This window comes from Alosa sapidissima, chromosome 11 (assembly GCF_018492685.1).
Source record: "Alosa sapidissima isolate fAloSap1 chromosome 11, fAloSap1.pri, whole genome shotgun sequence".
NCBI classification, from domain to species: Eukaryota; Metazoa; Chordata; class Actinopteri; order Clupeiformes; family Clupeidae; genus Alosa; species Alosa sapidissima.
This window is the reverse complement of record NC_055967.1, coordinates 29,263,725-29,280,227: the sequence shown is the minus strand read 5'-3', so window position 1 is coordinate 29,280,227 and position 16,503 is coordinate 29,263,725. Positions and strand designations below refer to the sequence as shown.

General features: G+C 42.6%; 1 protein-coding gene and 1 long non-coding RNA gene across 3 annotated transcripts in view; one reads left to right on the top strand and one right to left on the bottom strand.

Annotated features, from left to right (window-relative positions):
• Nucleotides 1-543: 543 nt before the first annotated feature.
• The window catches only part of kiaa0513 (KIAA0513 ortholog), a 20,639-nt gene continuing 4,679 nt past the window's right edge, over nucleotides 544-16,503 (bottom strand). The window contains exons 2-13 of one of the 2 annotated variants that reach the window (XM_042108949.1): nucleotides 13,854-14,396; nucleotides 11,944-12,046; nucleotides 11,733-11,806; nucleotides 11,015-11,085; nucleotides 9,637-9,841; nucleotides 8,673-8,713; nucleotides 7,225-7,291; nucleotides 4,750-4,827; nucleotides 4,072-4,101; nucleotides 1,319-1,399; nucleotides 967-1,061; nucleotides 544-761 (exon numbers count right to left, since the gene is read on the bottom strand). In XM_042108949.1, the coding sequence (XP_041964883.1) occupies nucleotides 712-761; nucleotides 967-1,061; nucleotides 1,319-1,399; nucleotides 4,072-4,101; nucleotides 4,750-4,827; nucleotides 7,225-7,291; nucleotides 8,673-8,713; nucleotides 9,637-9,841; nucleotides 11,015-11,085; nucleotides 11,733-11,806; nucleotides 11,944-12,046; nucleotides 13,854-14,251 (1,293 nt within the window). In that variant the 5' untranslated portion in view covers nucleotides 14,252-14,396 and the 3' untranslated portion in view covers nucleotides 544-711. The remainder of the gene's footprint in view (nucleotides 762-966; nucleotides 1,062-1,318; nucleotides 1,400-4,071; nucleotides 4,102-4,749; nucleotides 4,828-7,224; nucleotides 7,292-8,672; nucleotides 8,714-9,636; nucleotides 9,842-11,014; nucleotides 11,086-11,732; nucleotides 11,807-11,943; nucleotides 12,047-13,853; nucleotides 14,397-16,503) is intronic. The other variant, XM_042108950.1, reaches the window with a different exon arrangement.
• LOC121723361 overlaps nucleotides 13,905-16,503 on the top strand; it is a 30,992-nt gene continuing 28,393 nt past the window's right edge. The window contains exon 1 of the long non-coding RNA XR_006034938.1: nucleotides 13,905-13,915. This is a non-coding gene — a long non-coding RNA (uncharacterized LOC121723361). The remainder of the gene's footprint in view (nucleotides 13,916-16,503) is intronic.

Sequence of the window (16,503 nt, the reverse complement as noted above, 5' to 3'; positions counted from 1 at the left end):
ATGGAGAATTCTCTTCAGATCCTAAATAAGGCCACAAACAATAAATGACTGCACTTCTGTGGAAAAAAAGTCACAATAATTGACTTAATTCAAGAGGGTGTTCTAACACAAATAAGGAAGACTCGATTACCAGAGAATGCAAACTCTGAAGATATGTTGCGAGTTCAGAACAAATACGTCAGCAATCCTTATTTTCAAATCACTTCATATTTGACGTGACAACCAAAAAATAGGAACACACTTCAGGGGGGCAGTATTCTAAAAAGGAAGGACAACCTGACCAGCAGTTGGGGGGAGCAGTTGAGGGGGGACTTCATTTACGTAGAGTGTATTGTAGGTGTAGTGTATAAGTTGTCAGAGCGGAGAGTACAGCTAAAGGTGTTTTGAGAATGTTGCATGTTTGTGTACAGTGTGTGTATAAGTATGTGTGTGTGTATGTATGTATATGTGTATGCATGTGTGTATTAATGTATGCATGTGTATATCTGTGTATATTTATGTGTGTGTGTGTGTGTGTGTGTGTGTGTTTTCTTGTGTGTATGTGTATGCATGTGCATACTGATGTATGTGTGTGTATATCTGTGTGAATTTATATGCATGTGTGTGTGTGTGTGTGTTGATATACATTAATTGGGTGTATGCATTTGTGTTGGAGTCCAAGCCTTCGTTGAAGAGCGCTGCTCTCTCTCTCTCTCGGCCGTCCTCTCTGTCTCACTCCTGAGCCATCTGCTCTATGTGGTCGCTCAGTAGCTTGTATTGCTCTGTCAGCACAGGAAAACACAACTCAGATTCCACTTTACACAAACAACCCTTAGAGCAAAACAAGCGAGGAGAATTTAATGGAGCAGGCCAGCTGATTTACATCATGTGGGCCTGCATTCCTGACTGAAGATACACTAAAGGTATTCATGTTAAACACAGCTGGGTTAGAGCCATGGAATTGGTGTGTGGGATAGCGTGTTTTACCTTCATTCAGGTTGCCTATGACGGCCTGCTTCTTCAGGAAGTCATTGCAGAGCTTCTTGCTCAAGCCAAAGGCCAACATGTTGTGGCTAAAGGTTCTAAAGACAAACACACACACACACACACACACACACATCAGGTTTGAGACAGACACAGACACACACACACACATACAGAAACATACAACCTCTCTCTCTGTGTGTGTGTGTGTGTGTGTGTGTGTGTGTGTGTGTGTGTGTGTGTGTGTGTGTGTGTGTGTGTGATGTTCTCACTCCAATTGTCTCAAACTGATGCTTGCACAATTGACTGAAATCTCAGAAGGGTACACACGCATACACACCACACACACACTCACCCTAGTTGTCCAAAGGTGATATTCTCATTGAACCTTGATGTGTCGTCTCTCTCCTCCTGGGTCATGTGACACCATTTCTCCCTGTGGGTAAAAAAAATGACCACGGTCACTCTCAGGGCCAATTGTCGGCATGACACCCAAAGATGGGAACATGTCAGGGAGGGTATTTTGTCTCTATGTTGACCACCAAACAAAGCCAAGGAGAGGTCACTTCCTGTGAGAGGTCACTCTAAGGTCTACACCTCTCCTGTCCAATCAAGTTCAACAGAATTCATTTGTTTTTGTTGTGTATTTCCTGTTTGTGTACTAACTAAACTTGTTAATGACTTCACTAACTTAAATAAATAAAATGTGACATGCACTAGATGTAACACAGATGGAAGTTCAATGTGGGGAAGAAAACAAAAGGCTTTTGTTTAACAAGAGGAGGCACAGTCCACATGATCACTAAAACAAATACACATTACATTTCCATGCTGTTGTGTGCATGACATACACACACACTGAAAAAAGAAATATGGGTGGGCTGATGTGTTTGCATAGTAATGTGTGAATTTGTATGTATTGAAAGGATGCAAATGGTCAGCTACAATATATGTGAATATGTGAGGACCTATGGATAAGTGTGCAAAATAGTCATAAGAACTTTAAGAAAACAAACAAAAAAACCCATACAGAATCACCAAAGAAACAGACATACACATCATTCAGCCAACAATAAGTGTGTATGCAAAACAGCAAGTTGTAGCTCAATGTAGAATAATTGTATATTAGCAGCAAGACATCAAGACATACTTTATGTCCATGAAAACAAACATATCTGGTAAGTGTATCAGGAGGGATGAAAACAATTTCATATCATTTTCAGGATCAGATACGTTAGTCTTGCTAACTGGAAAATACAAATTCCTAGAGAATAAACTTTCACAGGTGTCCATTTCATTGAAGAAAAATAAACTACATCAGTGGGCACTACTTATTATAGTAGCTCATTCACTGCTATGATAAACTGGATTTTTTAACAAACAGAAGAAAACCCCCAGCAAATGTGATTTCCTTACAAAGCCACCTCTGGTTTAATGATGGCTTGGCAACTGTCTTAGGGTACAGACCCTGCAGACTAGGCATATTTTTCACAGGTGCCGGCGTCCGTTTTACCGTGTTTTAAAAAAAAGTCCTCAGCTTCTTTTAAAACGCGACCGCCGGGCGTCTTTTTCTGCAGCTCGGAGCTGTTTTTAAAGTTGAGAAATGTTCCGCTTCGAGCAGAAAAACACCCTACGCCACGCTGCTTTTTGGCAGCTGACCAATCACAAGCAGATACTTATTATCACAAAAAGACTTCTAAAAACTGAAAAGGGGGTCTGCACAACTTGTCTTGTCAAAATAAGAAGCCAAGTCTGAATGTACCCTTATGCACACACCTGCATAGTCTGGATCGTTTATTCATATTAGCTCAAGATGAATGAGTGGGAAGTTATGTACTTCCTTCTCCTTAAAATGATGTTACGAAGATAGAGATGACGGTCATGGTAATGACAAACCTTATTAGTAATGACACTTAATTAAGCACTAAGTACACAGTAACTAATGTTGTAATAATGATAAAATAATAAATAATCAAATTACACAGTAAGGATACTACAAATAAATTAGTGATGATTGTCATGGTAATGACAAACCTTATTGGTACAAAAAAAACAATTGATCACTGTGTAAATAGCTATCAATAGCATAATAACAATAAGATTATAAATAAATAGTTATTAATTGCATAATAATAATAATAGGATTATAAATAGTAATAGTACACAGTATCCTACAAATACTTAAGGAGCTTAAGGACTCTTTCTGAGGTGAATACCCAACCTGTAATGTCCCCCACAGAGGGCTTAAACAAGAGGCAGCATCCCCCAGGTAAAGGACCCAGCATGTAACCATGCAACATGCAAAACACCCATGGAGAGAGACCGCACCGAACCCTGACCTTTATGTGTCGACACATCTCAGAGCTTTCTCACTGTTGCTAACTCACTTACTGTGGCAGGGGAGGCGTGGAGGGACATTCATTTGTCTTCATTACTGGGTTGTTTGTCAAACTCCTGCTGATCTGTGTATAGCTGTCGTCATACCCATACGCCACAATATCAAAAAGAACCAAAGGGTATACAAATGATCTTTTTCCTTGTACGTAAGATCATTCATAGGTGGTGTGATTTTGGCAAAAACAACAAGATAATAAATGTACAAAAACAAAGCAAAGACTAACTGGCCCAAAAATAATAAACAGAAATTTGAATATCAAGAGGCAACATCATGATAATAATAATTAAAAAAAAGTCCAAAAAGACACTGATGTGCAAAATCTTGCAAACAGGTGCACCCTTTTCCCGTTTTATCAAAAACAATCACCATCACAGATAACCAGATGCCATAATGAATGAACACATAGCTGACGCCTTTGCTCACACCAAACAGATAAGATAATACCACTTGACACTAACTTTGGTCAGTATGACCTGACATTGAAGACTGGCCTTGGGTTGCTCTTACAGGGATTACACGGCTGCTTCCGTAACTATCAGACTAAGGCTCTCATGGGATGAGTGACCTTCTCTCCCCACAGTGCTATATCTCTATCTCTATGCATAATAGTCTCTTTACAGAGTAATGTTTCTCTATCTATCACCTGGCTCCATTTCTCTCTCTCTCTCTCTCTCTCTCTAGATGTTCAATGAACAGAGTGAAGGACAGACCTCTCATCTTTCTCCTCCTCAGCTGTGATTCTGTGAGGCAGTGAGGCAGAAGAAGACAGAGGGTTAAACACACACACACACACGCAATCAAACACGCAATCAAACACGCGCACCCCCCCCCCCCCCCCACACACACACACACACACAGGCATACACAAACAGTCACACATGTGTACATATAAGTGTGCTTTTGTGTGTGTGTGTGTGTGTGTGTGTGTGTGTGTGTGACTTCACACCCTCAAACACACAAGCACTACTGGGTGTGAGTGGCAGGAACAGGAGCAGGAGAAGCCTCAGGGTTCACAGGAGAGCTAAAACAACATTAGCACTCACACATACACTTGTAACCTTTCGCTCACACACACACACACACACACACACACACACACACACACACACACACACACACACACACACACACACACCTCTCACTGACTGAACCAGCACATGTATAGAATGCACACACACACACACACACACACACACACAAAGAAGACACTTATGCATACACATTTCCATTCTTAACAATGTGATAAATGTTAATTTAAGTTATCTACTGTCCAAACCAGATTGAAGGCTGCTTGCATGCATGTTTGAATCCTTTCATCAGTATATGTGTTCTCTGAGGATTAGGTTGGCACTCTGGTTCTACTCTCAAACTCTGGCTCCGGTTCTCACCTGGTGGTGGGGGACATCTTCCTCCTCTCGCAATGGACCGCGTCAAAGAATGCTGCATTCCAGAACCGCAGCGTATGCCTTTCACAGGGGTGGGGGGAAAAAGACACACAAGTCAGACTGCTGATTTAAGAAACAAATGAAAACAATCAAATGAAAAACAATCAAGTCAAAAAACGTTCTTGACATAAACTCACAATGTAAAAAATGCTACATGCATTTTAAAACGCCAACAGGAAGATGTGTATCCGCTAAGTGCTTCTTTAGCGTATGCCTTTCACAGGGAACAACAAAATGAGGGTGCATAATGTAGTGTAGGATGTGAAGAAGGCACAAGTCGATATGCGTCGGTGTTGGTTCCTTCAAAATGCTTGTAGCACTATAAAATTAAGGCTGTTACCATTTTAATCCACTTGAGTGCCTGGATTTGGATTTTTATGGCAAGAACTTTTTTGACATTATTTATTTTTATTTTATTTCTTGAATGACCATTTCCGTTCCAAGAGCAGCAGGGATATCATCAGGACTCCTATTCTCTTTCACTCATCAAAACTGCTGCTCTAGTCTTTCATCAGGATACAAGCACGTCATCATTGGATAGAAGAATCACAGTGTGGATTTGAGAGAAAGTGTTAGTATACAACCCACGTCATATCCTGGAAACTTGTTGTCACGAGCAACGGGACTGAACATTCTGTGCACCACAGTGTTATCAACTCGGCAGATGGGGAGCTACCTTTGCCAGCTGGATAAAATAATTCAGGGCCTGAACTCATTTTTTGTGGTTTCGCTGTCTTAAGTGGGAAAATAGGGGGTATATCGCTTAAAAATGTGACTAAATCAGTGTAACATCAGTGTATGATCTCTGTTTTTGACATTTTTATTTTAACTACCATATTTAAACTATACTTATTATTATTATTATAACCTTTATTTAACCTGGTTAGTCTCATTGAGATATTAAATCTTTTTCAAGAGAGACCTGGCCAAGATAGCAGAACAAATAGTTACACATCACAATCACAAAACAAACACAAAAGAGGAAAAGACAACTCAAGTGCATTCCAGATTAAATAAAAGTGCCATCAATTAAAACATTTGCACTGGATGGACTCATGTTCTATGGCTTTAACAACACCTTTAAAATCATTTAAGGAAATTAGACACTGTAGTTTGAGTGTTTTCTGTAGTTCATTCCAAGCAGAAAGTGCAGCAAACATGACAAGCCTTCTTGAACAACTCTGTCCGGGCTTGAGGTACATTCAATAAAATAGTGTTCTGAGACCTTAAGGCATAAGTACTCTGTGTAAAAGAAAGAAATTCAGATATGTAACATGGAAGCCTGCCTATAATGCCCTTACATATAAAGATATAGAGGTAAGTAAGTCAGCGATTTGACAGAGAGGGCAAATTCACTGTGGAGTAAAGTGTACAATGATGAGTGAGGGGTCTGCAATTTGAAATAAAACTTAAAGCTCCATGATACACAGCATCCAACATCTGAAGACACTTTGATGGGGCATTCATGTACAACAGATCACCATAATCAATAATAGGAAGAAATGTGGCATCGACTAGCCTTTTTCTGGCAGAAAAAGTAAAACAAGATTTGTTCCTAAAGAAAAAACCTAGCTTCAATTTCAACTTTTTCACTAAGTTCTGTATATGAAGCTTAAAAGAAAGGTGGTCATCAATTAAAAAGCCTAAGTATTTATAAGATAAAACTATCTCAATTGTTTTACCCTGATTGGTAAGAATATTCAGGTCTAACTCATTCTTCCTTGAGTTTGAAAAGACCATTACTTTGGTCTTCTCGGCATTAAGTACAAGCTTTAATTGATAAAGCTGTGCTTGCACTCTGTGAAAAGCAGTTTGCAAATGCTCAAATGCCTTCCTTATGGTAGCAGCACAACAATAAATAACAGTGTTGTCTACATAAAAATGGAAAACTGCATGTTGTAGACATACTTTAAACATACTGTACATACTATATCCATAGTAGGACAATATGTGTTTAATATATCAACCATAGACTATACAGTCTATGGTCTCAACCAATATGTGCTATTCCAATGCTCCCAAACCTGAAGAAGCCCAGTCCTCAAATAAGGACACAACACTAATCTTGACACACTAAAAAAAACCTTGAAGGGCAGACATAACACATAAACATAAAACATACAAAACCCCAAACACAGCCCAAGTTATTTACAGCTAGAGCCCACCAGTCAGTCCACCTGTCAGGGGAACACAACACTTAGTTCATTTCTAAGCAGAGCTAGACTGCTAACTCAGGTGCTGCAGTTGGTGATGGATGGATGGATGGATGGATGGATGGATGGATAGATATATACTTTATTGGTCCCCAAGGGGAAATTCAACACTGATACACAGTTATCACATGACAGTAGATAATCATACAAATGAACCAGCTAACGTTAAGGGTTTATGGGGGGTTTCAGAAAAGGGTTTCCTCACCAGATGGGCTGCTGTTTGAGGTGGGTGTACAGGTACACTTTCTCTGCCTTCTTCTCCTCAGGTGGCTCTGTGGAGGCCAAGACAGGTGAGAACAAGGACAGGTGAGAACACGAAGCACATGTCAGAACACTGCATGTCCAAGAGGAGGAGGAGGAGGAAGAGTAGGAGCAGGAGGTGAGGTAGCGAGGAGGGGAGGTGGGAAAGACGTGGTAGCGGGGGAGGTGGCAGGGTGAGCAGAGGGCATTAGAACCAGCAGAGAGTCAAGGAGAGCAGAGGACATTTTGGATTCCATTTTGTTGTTGAGAAAAGACACAGGCTCTTTTGTATCACCAGAGAGATGCAGAGAGACCAGTGTGCAGAGTGACAGAGTGACTTTTGTGTCTATGCATTTTATCCTGGCATCAGCAAATATAAGTAACATTAGCATATATGCTATATCAGCAGAAATAAAAAGACTAGGGCTGTCAAAATAACTGATTCATTGGCCCCAGCTGTGGCGCAACTGGCTGGGGCACCTGCACTGTACGCCGGCGACCCGGGTTCGATTCCCGCCCCGTGGTCCTTTCCGGATCCCACCCCTGCTCTCTCTCCCATTCGCTTCCTGTCACTCTCCACTTTCACTATCATTAAAGGCATAAAAAGGCCAAAAAAATATACTTTAAAAATAACTGATTCATTTCGATTAATTAATTTGAGAAAAAATAACTGATTAAAAAAATTAGTGCAGATTAATCGATTCCGTATGACCTTTGACCCCGAGCCGTCCTAGTCAGTAAAAATTAGACTGTAAAATGAAGGAGAGAGAAGAAAACGTGCTGCCTAGATCATTGATTGGAACATTTACTTTTAAAAAACGGCCTGATGGTGTTGATAAAAATAAAGTGTTGAAAATAAAGTCCTTTGCAATGTCTGCAAGTGTTGACATTGAGGGGAGTGTTAATTTATTTTCATTGTGTCCCCTAGGTTATATCTGTGGCCTGAAATGCCTTGTATGTGAACAAAAAAACTTCCCGAAGCACTTTTGAATTTATTTCCTCAGCATATTAGGTTATGTCATAGATTATTATGGCCATTATTTGAAAAGTGAAAATAATAATAGAGTTTTTGAACTTTAATGTCACTAATGCTGATTATTCAATTATTCATTTGAATTTAAATATTAAAAATATGATCGATTGACGAATCGATTGACAGCCCTAAAAAAGACATTAAACAACGTAATACAGCCACCCTGACACCACAGACCAATAAATACACATTCATAGCAGCAAACAGAATGATACAGACTAACACCCAATGTGATGCCCTAATTTAAATGATGGGCAAAGTACAAATTATTCAGTCTAACTGAATCTAATTTCAGAACTTGCTCCTCGTCATTTAAAGTAGGGCCCGTCATGCTAAAGGTTCTCCTTGGTGGAGCAGGCTGGAGGAGGCAGATGGCATACCTGGAGTTTTGGGCTTCCCCTCTTCTGAGCTCACAGGTTCTCTGTCGGTAGAGAGAGAGAAAAGCATTACGTGCTTGGGCACAAACTGAGCATGCTCAGGCCATAGACATACGGGGCTATCTGTAGGAGCATTTCCACCTGAGCTTTCTTCTGCCTTAAAGGGGTGGTTCAGGAATTTTGGACATACTGTAGGACCTCATTTCCAGCAAGTGTGATATTTATCAGTGGAGACCGTTTTCAACACGTTTCATCCAGTCCTTTTTAGTTGCAGAGTTCGCAGGTGCTAGGCTAGTGCAAAGTCATCAGTATGTGTTAGCCTGCTACTAAAAACAGTCTTACCCAAACCCTGAACCACCCCTTTAAGCATCCTGAATGGACTAACATAGGTGTGTTTCTTCATAGGGGTGTGTGTGTGTGTGTGTGTGTGTGTGTGGGAGGCGGAGGCAGACACGTGATATTGCAGACTTTGAAGTGGAGACAGTGGGAGTGAGAAAGAGAAAAAAGCAAATGAATAAAGGTGTGAAAAGAGAGGTAAGGTGCAAGGCAGAGGTGAGGGAAAGGTGGCAAGTAAACAGTGTTGAGGGAGGGAGAGAAGAAAAGGGAATGTGTGTGTTTGAGTGAGAAAAAAAAGGAGAGAAAATGAGTGCAAGAGTGATAGAAAGACAAACAGGAAAAGGATGAGAGATGAGTATATGTGTGTGTGTACTGTATGTGGGAGAGAGAGAGAGAGAGAGAGAGAGCAAGAATGAGAAAGAGAGAGAAAATGAGAGAGAGAAAGCGAGAGGAGAGAGAGAGAGAGAGTGAGAGAAAAAGAGTGAGGGAGGAAGAGAGAATGAGAGAGAGACAATGAAAGAGAGAGAGAAAGAGAGAGAGAGAGAGAGAGAGAGAGAGAGAGAGAGAGAGAGAGAGAGAGAGAGACAATGAAAGAGAGAGAGAAAGAGAGAGAGAGAGAGAGAGTGCTTACTCATTCTTGCGCGCAGATGGTCCTCTCAGCTTGCTCTCCAGGCCTCCGAAGAAGCCCTTGACGTCAGGCCTGGCTGAGGTGGTCTTCAGCAGTTTCTCGGCCATGTCCTTCTTGCCTGAGAGCCAGGTGTTGGCACTCCGCAGGTACGAGTCAATCCCCGCGCTTGGACGTTCCAGAAGCTCTGTGGGCGACAGCTGCGACTTACCTACACAAAACAAAGCCAGAAATGAGTCTCACACGTCTACAAGGCCCATGGCACATGGTAGGTATGGGATAACGGCCGCTGAGGTGTCCTGTGTTATACGGAATTAACCCTTAAAGGTGTAGGTTTTTGAACGTTCTAAGTTCCGCAACAATTGAAGGTTCTAAAATTCTATGTTGAATTCAATGAACCCAGATATTCTTTAGAACGTTCATTTCTCAACATTCCCGTCACACCGGTGTGACGGTACACCTTTAAGGGTTAATGGACGAGGGCGAGTGGCAAAAAACTCCGCCCGAGTCCATTAATTCCGTATAACTGGACACACCTCGAAGGCCGTTATCCCGCTTATCACCCGGTTGCCACTGTAAAGCAAAGGAAACACGCGGTTTCGTTTAAAAAGAAGCTCACTAGTTCAGCTTTTTGTACAACTTTCGTTGGCCCTATAGCAGCGATAGCATGGACAGTTAGCTTGTTTACAGTTGATTCCATTGTTGCGAAGCCTGCAACCGTAGTCCTACTATGGTTGTTATAGTTACCATTCATAAGCATTGATATGGAACGGTGTCCTGTTATTCAGAATTAATAGCCACCCCACCAGCCAATCAGAAAAGAGTATTTCTTCTCTCCGGGTGATAAAGACATATAATGAATACAAAGGTACATGAAAAAGCAGTGACTATTTTTACCCAAGAACCTAATTTTAGGTCTGTAATTAAATATCTGCCTCCTACACCGACAGGATGCACAAAGAACATCTGCTTTCCTTTCCTGCTCAACTTCTAATTTCTGGAAGCAACTGCTGTTATTTGGAAAATGAATATGGTGTTGTAACTTAGGCACAAATAGGCACATTCTTGCTTCAAACCAGCTTGTTCTCTGCAAAGACCATCCATGAAAAACAAACAGCCCTCATGAGGGGTGAGATTAAACGTGGCTGACATTTTCAACAACTGAGCTTGCTGGGCATGGAAACAAACACACACACACACACACACACACACACATCTGTCACACAGATAGGCCTCTCAAACAGACAGGCCCCACGGTGCCTCCGGTATGCTGACGGGCCATGAACGTCTGATCCCTTTCTGAGGTGACTCACAGGAGTACACCGCTCCCTTCCCACATACGAGCAGCTTTGATCAAACACACAACATCTGTTTCTCTTCTCACCCATGTGGTAGTATGTGAAGCACATGGTCATCAGGTTCTTCGCAGGACCGTAATCATCCATCTGGTGGCACCTGTAAATCAACAAAATGCGTCAGCGACTCAGCACCACCGGTCAGTGTGCCTGAGAAGACCACAGCCGGACCAGCATGAGACTCCTCCCTCTGTGCCAGACCTGACTTCACTTTTGGCCCTTTGTGGATATGAATATGCACATGTAGGAGCAACTAGCTGAAATGTTAGTATTGAGAGCAAGTCAACTTTAAGACCTACCCTTGGAAGTGGCATTTTGTGTGAACTTTGACTTTGAGGAATGCTTCCATGTCAATGCTTTAAATAAATCAACTGTGTAATCACCCCCGTTTAGACCATTTTTATCACCCAATTATTGTCCCCAAAGATTTATTTGACTTCTGGCAGAGAGAGAATATGTCAGATGGTAGAACACGGAGACAGAACACACACATTGCACCAACTGAGAAAGCAAATGCAGAAGGCCTCAGAAAACTTGGAGGAAGTCAAGCTGAAGAGCAACTTCCAGGAATGTGGTACGGAGCATGATCAGGCTTCTAATCTGCTTTCAGCACACGGTCTGAGGCCACGGCAAACACACACACACACGCACACATACACACACACACACGCACGCACGCAAGCACGCAAGCACACACATTGCATAATAGCGTAAGCCTCTGATGTGATGTAAGGCAAAATGACTTACTCATACAGCACCACAGCAAAGGATTGCACCAGTCTGTAGAAGGTCTGCTCACTCACACACTTGGAGTTGCACCGCTGCAAAGACAACATTTCCCAGAATTCATCATCAATTTGTTTAAGAGGAGTCTGCGTTTGTTTGGAGTGTTCACATATGCACAGAAAATCCTGAGCCAACAATGGGATCAAGTGTGAAAACCATCCTCTTCACATACCTGTGCACTGACATATCGGGCAAACCACTCCCTGCCTTTGTTGCCAGTCTCTCCACTGCATAGCTCCCCAAAGCGAGCCTTCTCCTCATGGTCAAAGTCCTCCCTGGACAAAAAGAGAGAGAGAGCGCATTAACAAAAGAGAAAGAGAGAGAGATAAAGAGAGAGAGATAACTTTTTGATTCCGAGTGAACAAAACCAACTCATAATCACAATGGCTGACCTCTCGAATACTTTATGGGTCATTCCACGTCAATTCAACCAGGGCCCACGCACTTAGGTCTCAAAAAAATCTGAAAAAATTACCAGGTGTACCTATGTTACCCAGGAGACACACTGTAAAATTACTCTTATGTAAGATCAATACTTTCCAAGATACAGCCAATTTTACAGGGGGAGGGGGGTGTCGATTTTGTTCGGCCTCTTTTTTTTGTCAAAGTTCACAAGCCCACAGCGCAAGAACTAAACCATGTAGGAGGCTCAAATTTTGCATGCTGGTACATAAATAGGAATAGTATGTAGCAAAATCGTCACGTTTGGTCTGGATAATCCTGCATGGTCATAGCTGTCCCTCAAAGTTGATACAAATTTTATTGGAGTTTTTGGCTGGGCTCTGTTTAAGCCTTCAGAAGACATATTTGTACTCAACATAGGCTCTTGATTTATTTTCCTTACTGAGATAAGTAGAAACACTCTCACAAAAAACAATGAACAGAAAATAAATTCCTTCAGGGTCTGAACAGAAGACTTTACAAGTCTAAAAAATAATTTTGGTTCTCATTTTCAGAGCACCCAAACACCTTGTGGGAATATACAAAGATTTTTTAAATATTTTTTTCTTTACTCTCCATGATCTTTTCTTTTTAAAAACACCAATTTGACTTGTCTTATGCAAATCTTTCTTTTTCACTTTCCACCCTGAATATGGGCAAAATGCACCATTGACATTAATATGTTTTGTATAGAGCTACCACAGGTTACTCTATACAACCACAGGTGGCAGTGTGGTGACTATATAAAACATATTAATGTCAATGGGGCCCATGTTCAGGGTGGAAAATAAAAAAGAAAGATTTGCATAAGACAAGTCAAATTGGTGTTTTCAAAAAGAAGGGATCATGGAGTATAAAGAAAAACATATTTAAAAAAGCTTTGTATATTCCCACAAGGTGTTTGGGTGCTCTGAAAATGATAACCAAAATTATTTTTCAGACTTGTGAGGTCTGCTGTTCAGACCCTGAAGGGATTTGTTTTCTGTTCATTGCTTTTTGTGAGAGTGTTTCTACTTATCTCAATAAGGAAAATAAATCAAGAGCCTATGTTGAGTACAAATATGTCTTCTGAAGGCTTAAACAGAGCCCAGCCAAAAACTCCAATAAAATTTGTATCAACTTTGAGGGACAGCTATGACCATGCAGGATTATCCAGACCAAACGTGACGATTTTGCTACATACTATTCCTATTTATGTACCAGCATGCAAAATTTGAGCCTCCTACATGGTTTAGTTCTTGCGCTGTGGGCTTGTGAACTTTGACAAAAAAAGAGGCCGAACTAAATCGACACCCCCCTCCCCCTGTAAAACTGGCTGTATCTTGGAAAGTATTGATCTTACATAAGAGTAATTTTGCAGTGTGTCTCCTAGGTAACATAGGTACACCTGGTAATTTTTTCAGAATTTTTTGAGACCTAAGTGCGTGGGCCCTGGTTGAACTGACGTGGAATGACCCTTATGCAATGCTGGCATTTTGAGCAACGTGGCCTTGGCACTGCTTCCACAGTACCTGACTACAGCAGGGCATTGCTAGCTCAACGAGATTATCTTTTAGTCCCGTCAGAACAACAACATAGTGAACACCTCTCTCGTTACTGAGGACGGGAATCAGGCAGCATTTATAGAACGTAACGTCTCACCTGCCGTTGAACACCTTCTCCACGTAGGCCTTGACGAACTGCCTCTTCTCTGTGTGCTCCTCGTCCTCCCCGCTGTGGGTGGACGAGCACGAGGAGCGGCGCGACGCCTGCGACAGGCGCGAGGGCGACTCGGTGGCGTCGTTCTCGCTGTCGGCAGACTCGGTGGCATCGCTGTCGGCGTCGCCGCCCTCGCCGGTGAGGTCGCCGGCAAGGGCCACAGAGGGTGCGAGCGGAGAGGGCAGGATGGGGGAGGGCAGGAGGCTCTGCGTGGCGAACACGTCCGGCTGGAGGAGGAGAGTGGTGCCACCGCTGGCGGCGAAGGAGGAGAGGGGCGCGGGGCTCTGGGCACTGGAGGGGAGGTCAAAGTCGATGAGGTTGCCCTCCACCACCCCCTCCATGCTGCTGGTCTCCGGTGTGAGTGACAAGGGATCGGCGAAGAGGAGAAGGAAGGGGGGAGAAGAGTCTTCCACTCAGCTGGTTAAACTCCAGGGGGCGCTGTGGAGAATCCCACCCAGTGCCAGTGCCAAGACGGACCAGCTGTGCCTGTCAAAAAATACCAAAGACAGAGAGTTCATTCAATCTGTGTCACCTGATAGAAAATGATACATTAGAGAGTCTGCAGCTGGCTAGACCCAAAACTGATTAGTGAAATTGCGGCTTGGGTTCCTGTGTTGCCTACTGCTGTATAGTCTTCTCTCTCTCTCTCTCTCTCTCTCTCTCTCTCTCTCTCACACACACACACACACACACACACACACACACAGACAGACAGAAAGAGAGAAATGAAAGGTTGTAAAATCCCTAAAAACATGAGGCAATCCAGAGCAACTGCCTATTGGCAAATCCCATGTCTGATCATCATGCCTTAGAGGGACAACAATGTGGATTTGCACATCTCATTGCACAAGCATGGGTTGCCATGGTTGACAATGCATAAACAGCCAGCAATGCTAATGGCATAATAATATCCACATCATCTCATTTTCCAATCAGATACACTGCTCTCTTCATTATGTTGTTTTGCATTCCATGTTAAATGTGATCACTGCATCTCGGTTTTCCCATCCGCGCTGGTACAGCTTGAATTTTGGTTGCATGGATTGGAAAAAAGGGAAACTATTTTCCCATTTGGCCTTCCTGATGTATTCATGCTTTGAAAAGCATGGCCCAGACAACTGATCTTTTTGTGTCCGTGTCTGGTTTCTGCAGGGCATAGTTTTTTTTTTTTTGTGGATGTCTGAAGAATCTGAGTTCGAGGTCTGATGTGAGCCCAAGCTTGCGTAACTGCTGCTGACATGGGGAGACACAACATCCACTATGTAGGCACAAAGGCCTCCACTCTCTAACACTCCAACTAAATGAAAAGGATGAGGAAAACAATAGTTAAGACAAACAGAACTATTCCTCTCAAACAAAATAACCCCATGAATTCATGTCAATTCAATTTGAACAAACATTATAGGCTCAGTACACATGGAGTCTGTGGTAAGTAGATACAGTATTGTGATGAAGGCCAGTGCTAAAGCATGCAAAAAGCTTATAGGGAGGCAATAAAAATGAGCACATAGAGTCATCTGACATGCTTAAACTCATCAACCACAGAACAGGAAGACATATACGCACACGCACACACGCGCACACACACACACACACACACACACACACACACACACACACAAACAGACTTGCAGAACATGAAGATTAGTTATAGATATAATGAAAACAGGCGAGGGCAGGACAGATGACAGCAGTGTTTGATTGTATCTCTTCCAGGTCAGGGAGGCCATCGCCTTGCAGGCCAGACCTTCTGTGCCCATTCTGTGCCCATGCCTTCTGTGCCCATGCCTGTGGCTCCCAGAGAGACAGTGGCAGTAGGCGGAGGGCACCATTACGCAACAGGCTACTGGTAGTTAATGCGTGACTTGGCAATCCCACAAATGCAAACAGCCCATCATGCGTGCGCGCGCACACACACACACACACACACACACACACACACACACACACACACACACACACACACACACACACACACAAACACGTAGTGTGTGGTTAGAGCAATACTAAGGAAGACAAACATTTGTGTGAGCCATTTAAAAGAAATACCAACTTCCTCTTAAATATCTGAGTGTAGTGAATGCGTAGGGAGTGCAGTGGATGCATACATAGTAGCCTAGGCTACAGCTCACGAGACGTGGACCTGAAGACTTTCTCTGAGTGTAAAATGTCTATGTGCCTAAAAACAGAACCTTCACACTCGCATTCGAGGCGTGATCACAGCCTTGTCTCGGTGTTGCTGTTCGTCCTTATGAGAATGCCTGCTTACTGCAGAGCAGCTGAAAAGGAACTTTGCTAAAACATAGGAAACCATAACACCTAAATGAAACCATAGCTAAAATAAAACCTAAATAAAAACCATAGCTAAATAAATCAATGAGTACTTTTTCAGTACTCACTTTACACGGGTGTGGGTGTGTGTGTGTGGGGGGGGGGCTGACCTCACCACCACAGGTGATGTGCCAATTGAAATGTAAAACATGTGTGTGTGTACGTGTACGTGTATGTGTGTGTGTGTGTGTGTGCGCGTGTGTGTGTGTGTGTGTGTGTGTGTGTGTGTCTGTGTCTGTGTCTCTGTGTGTGTTTCTGTGTG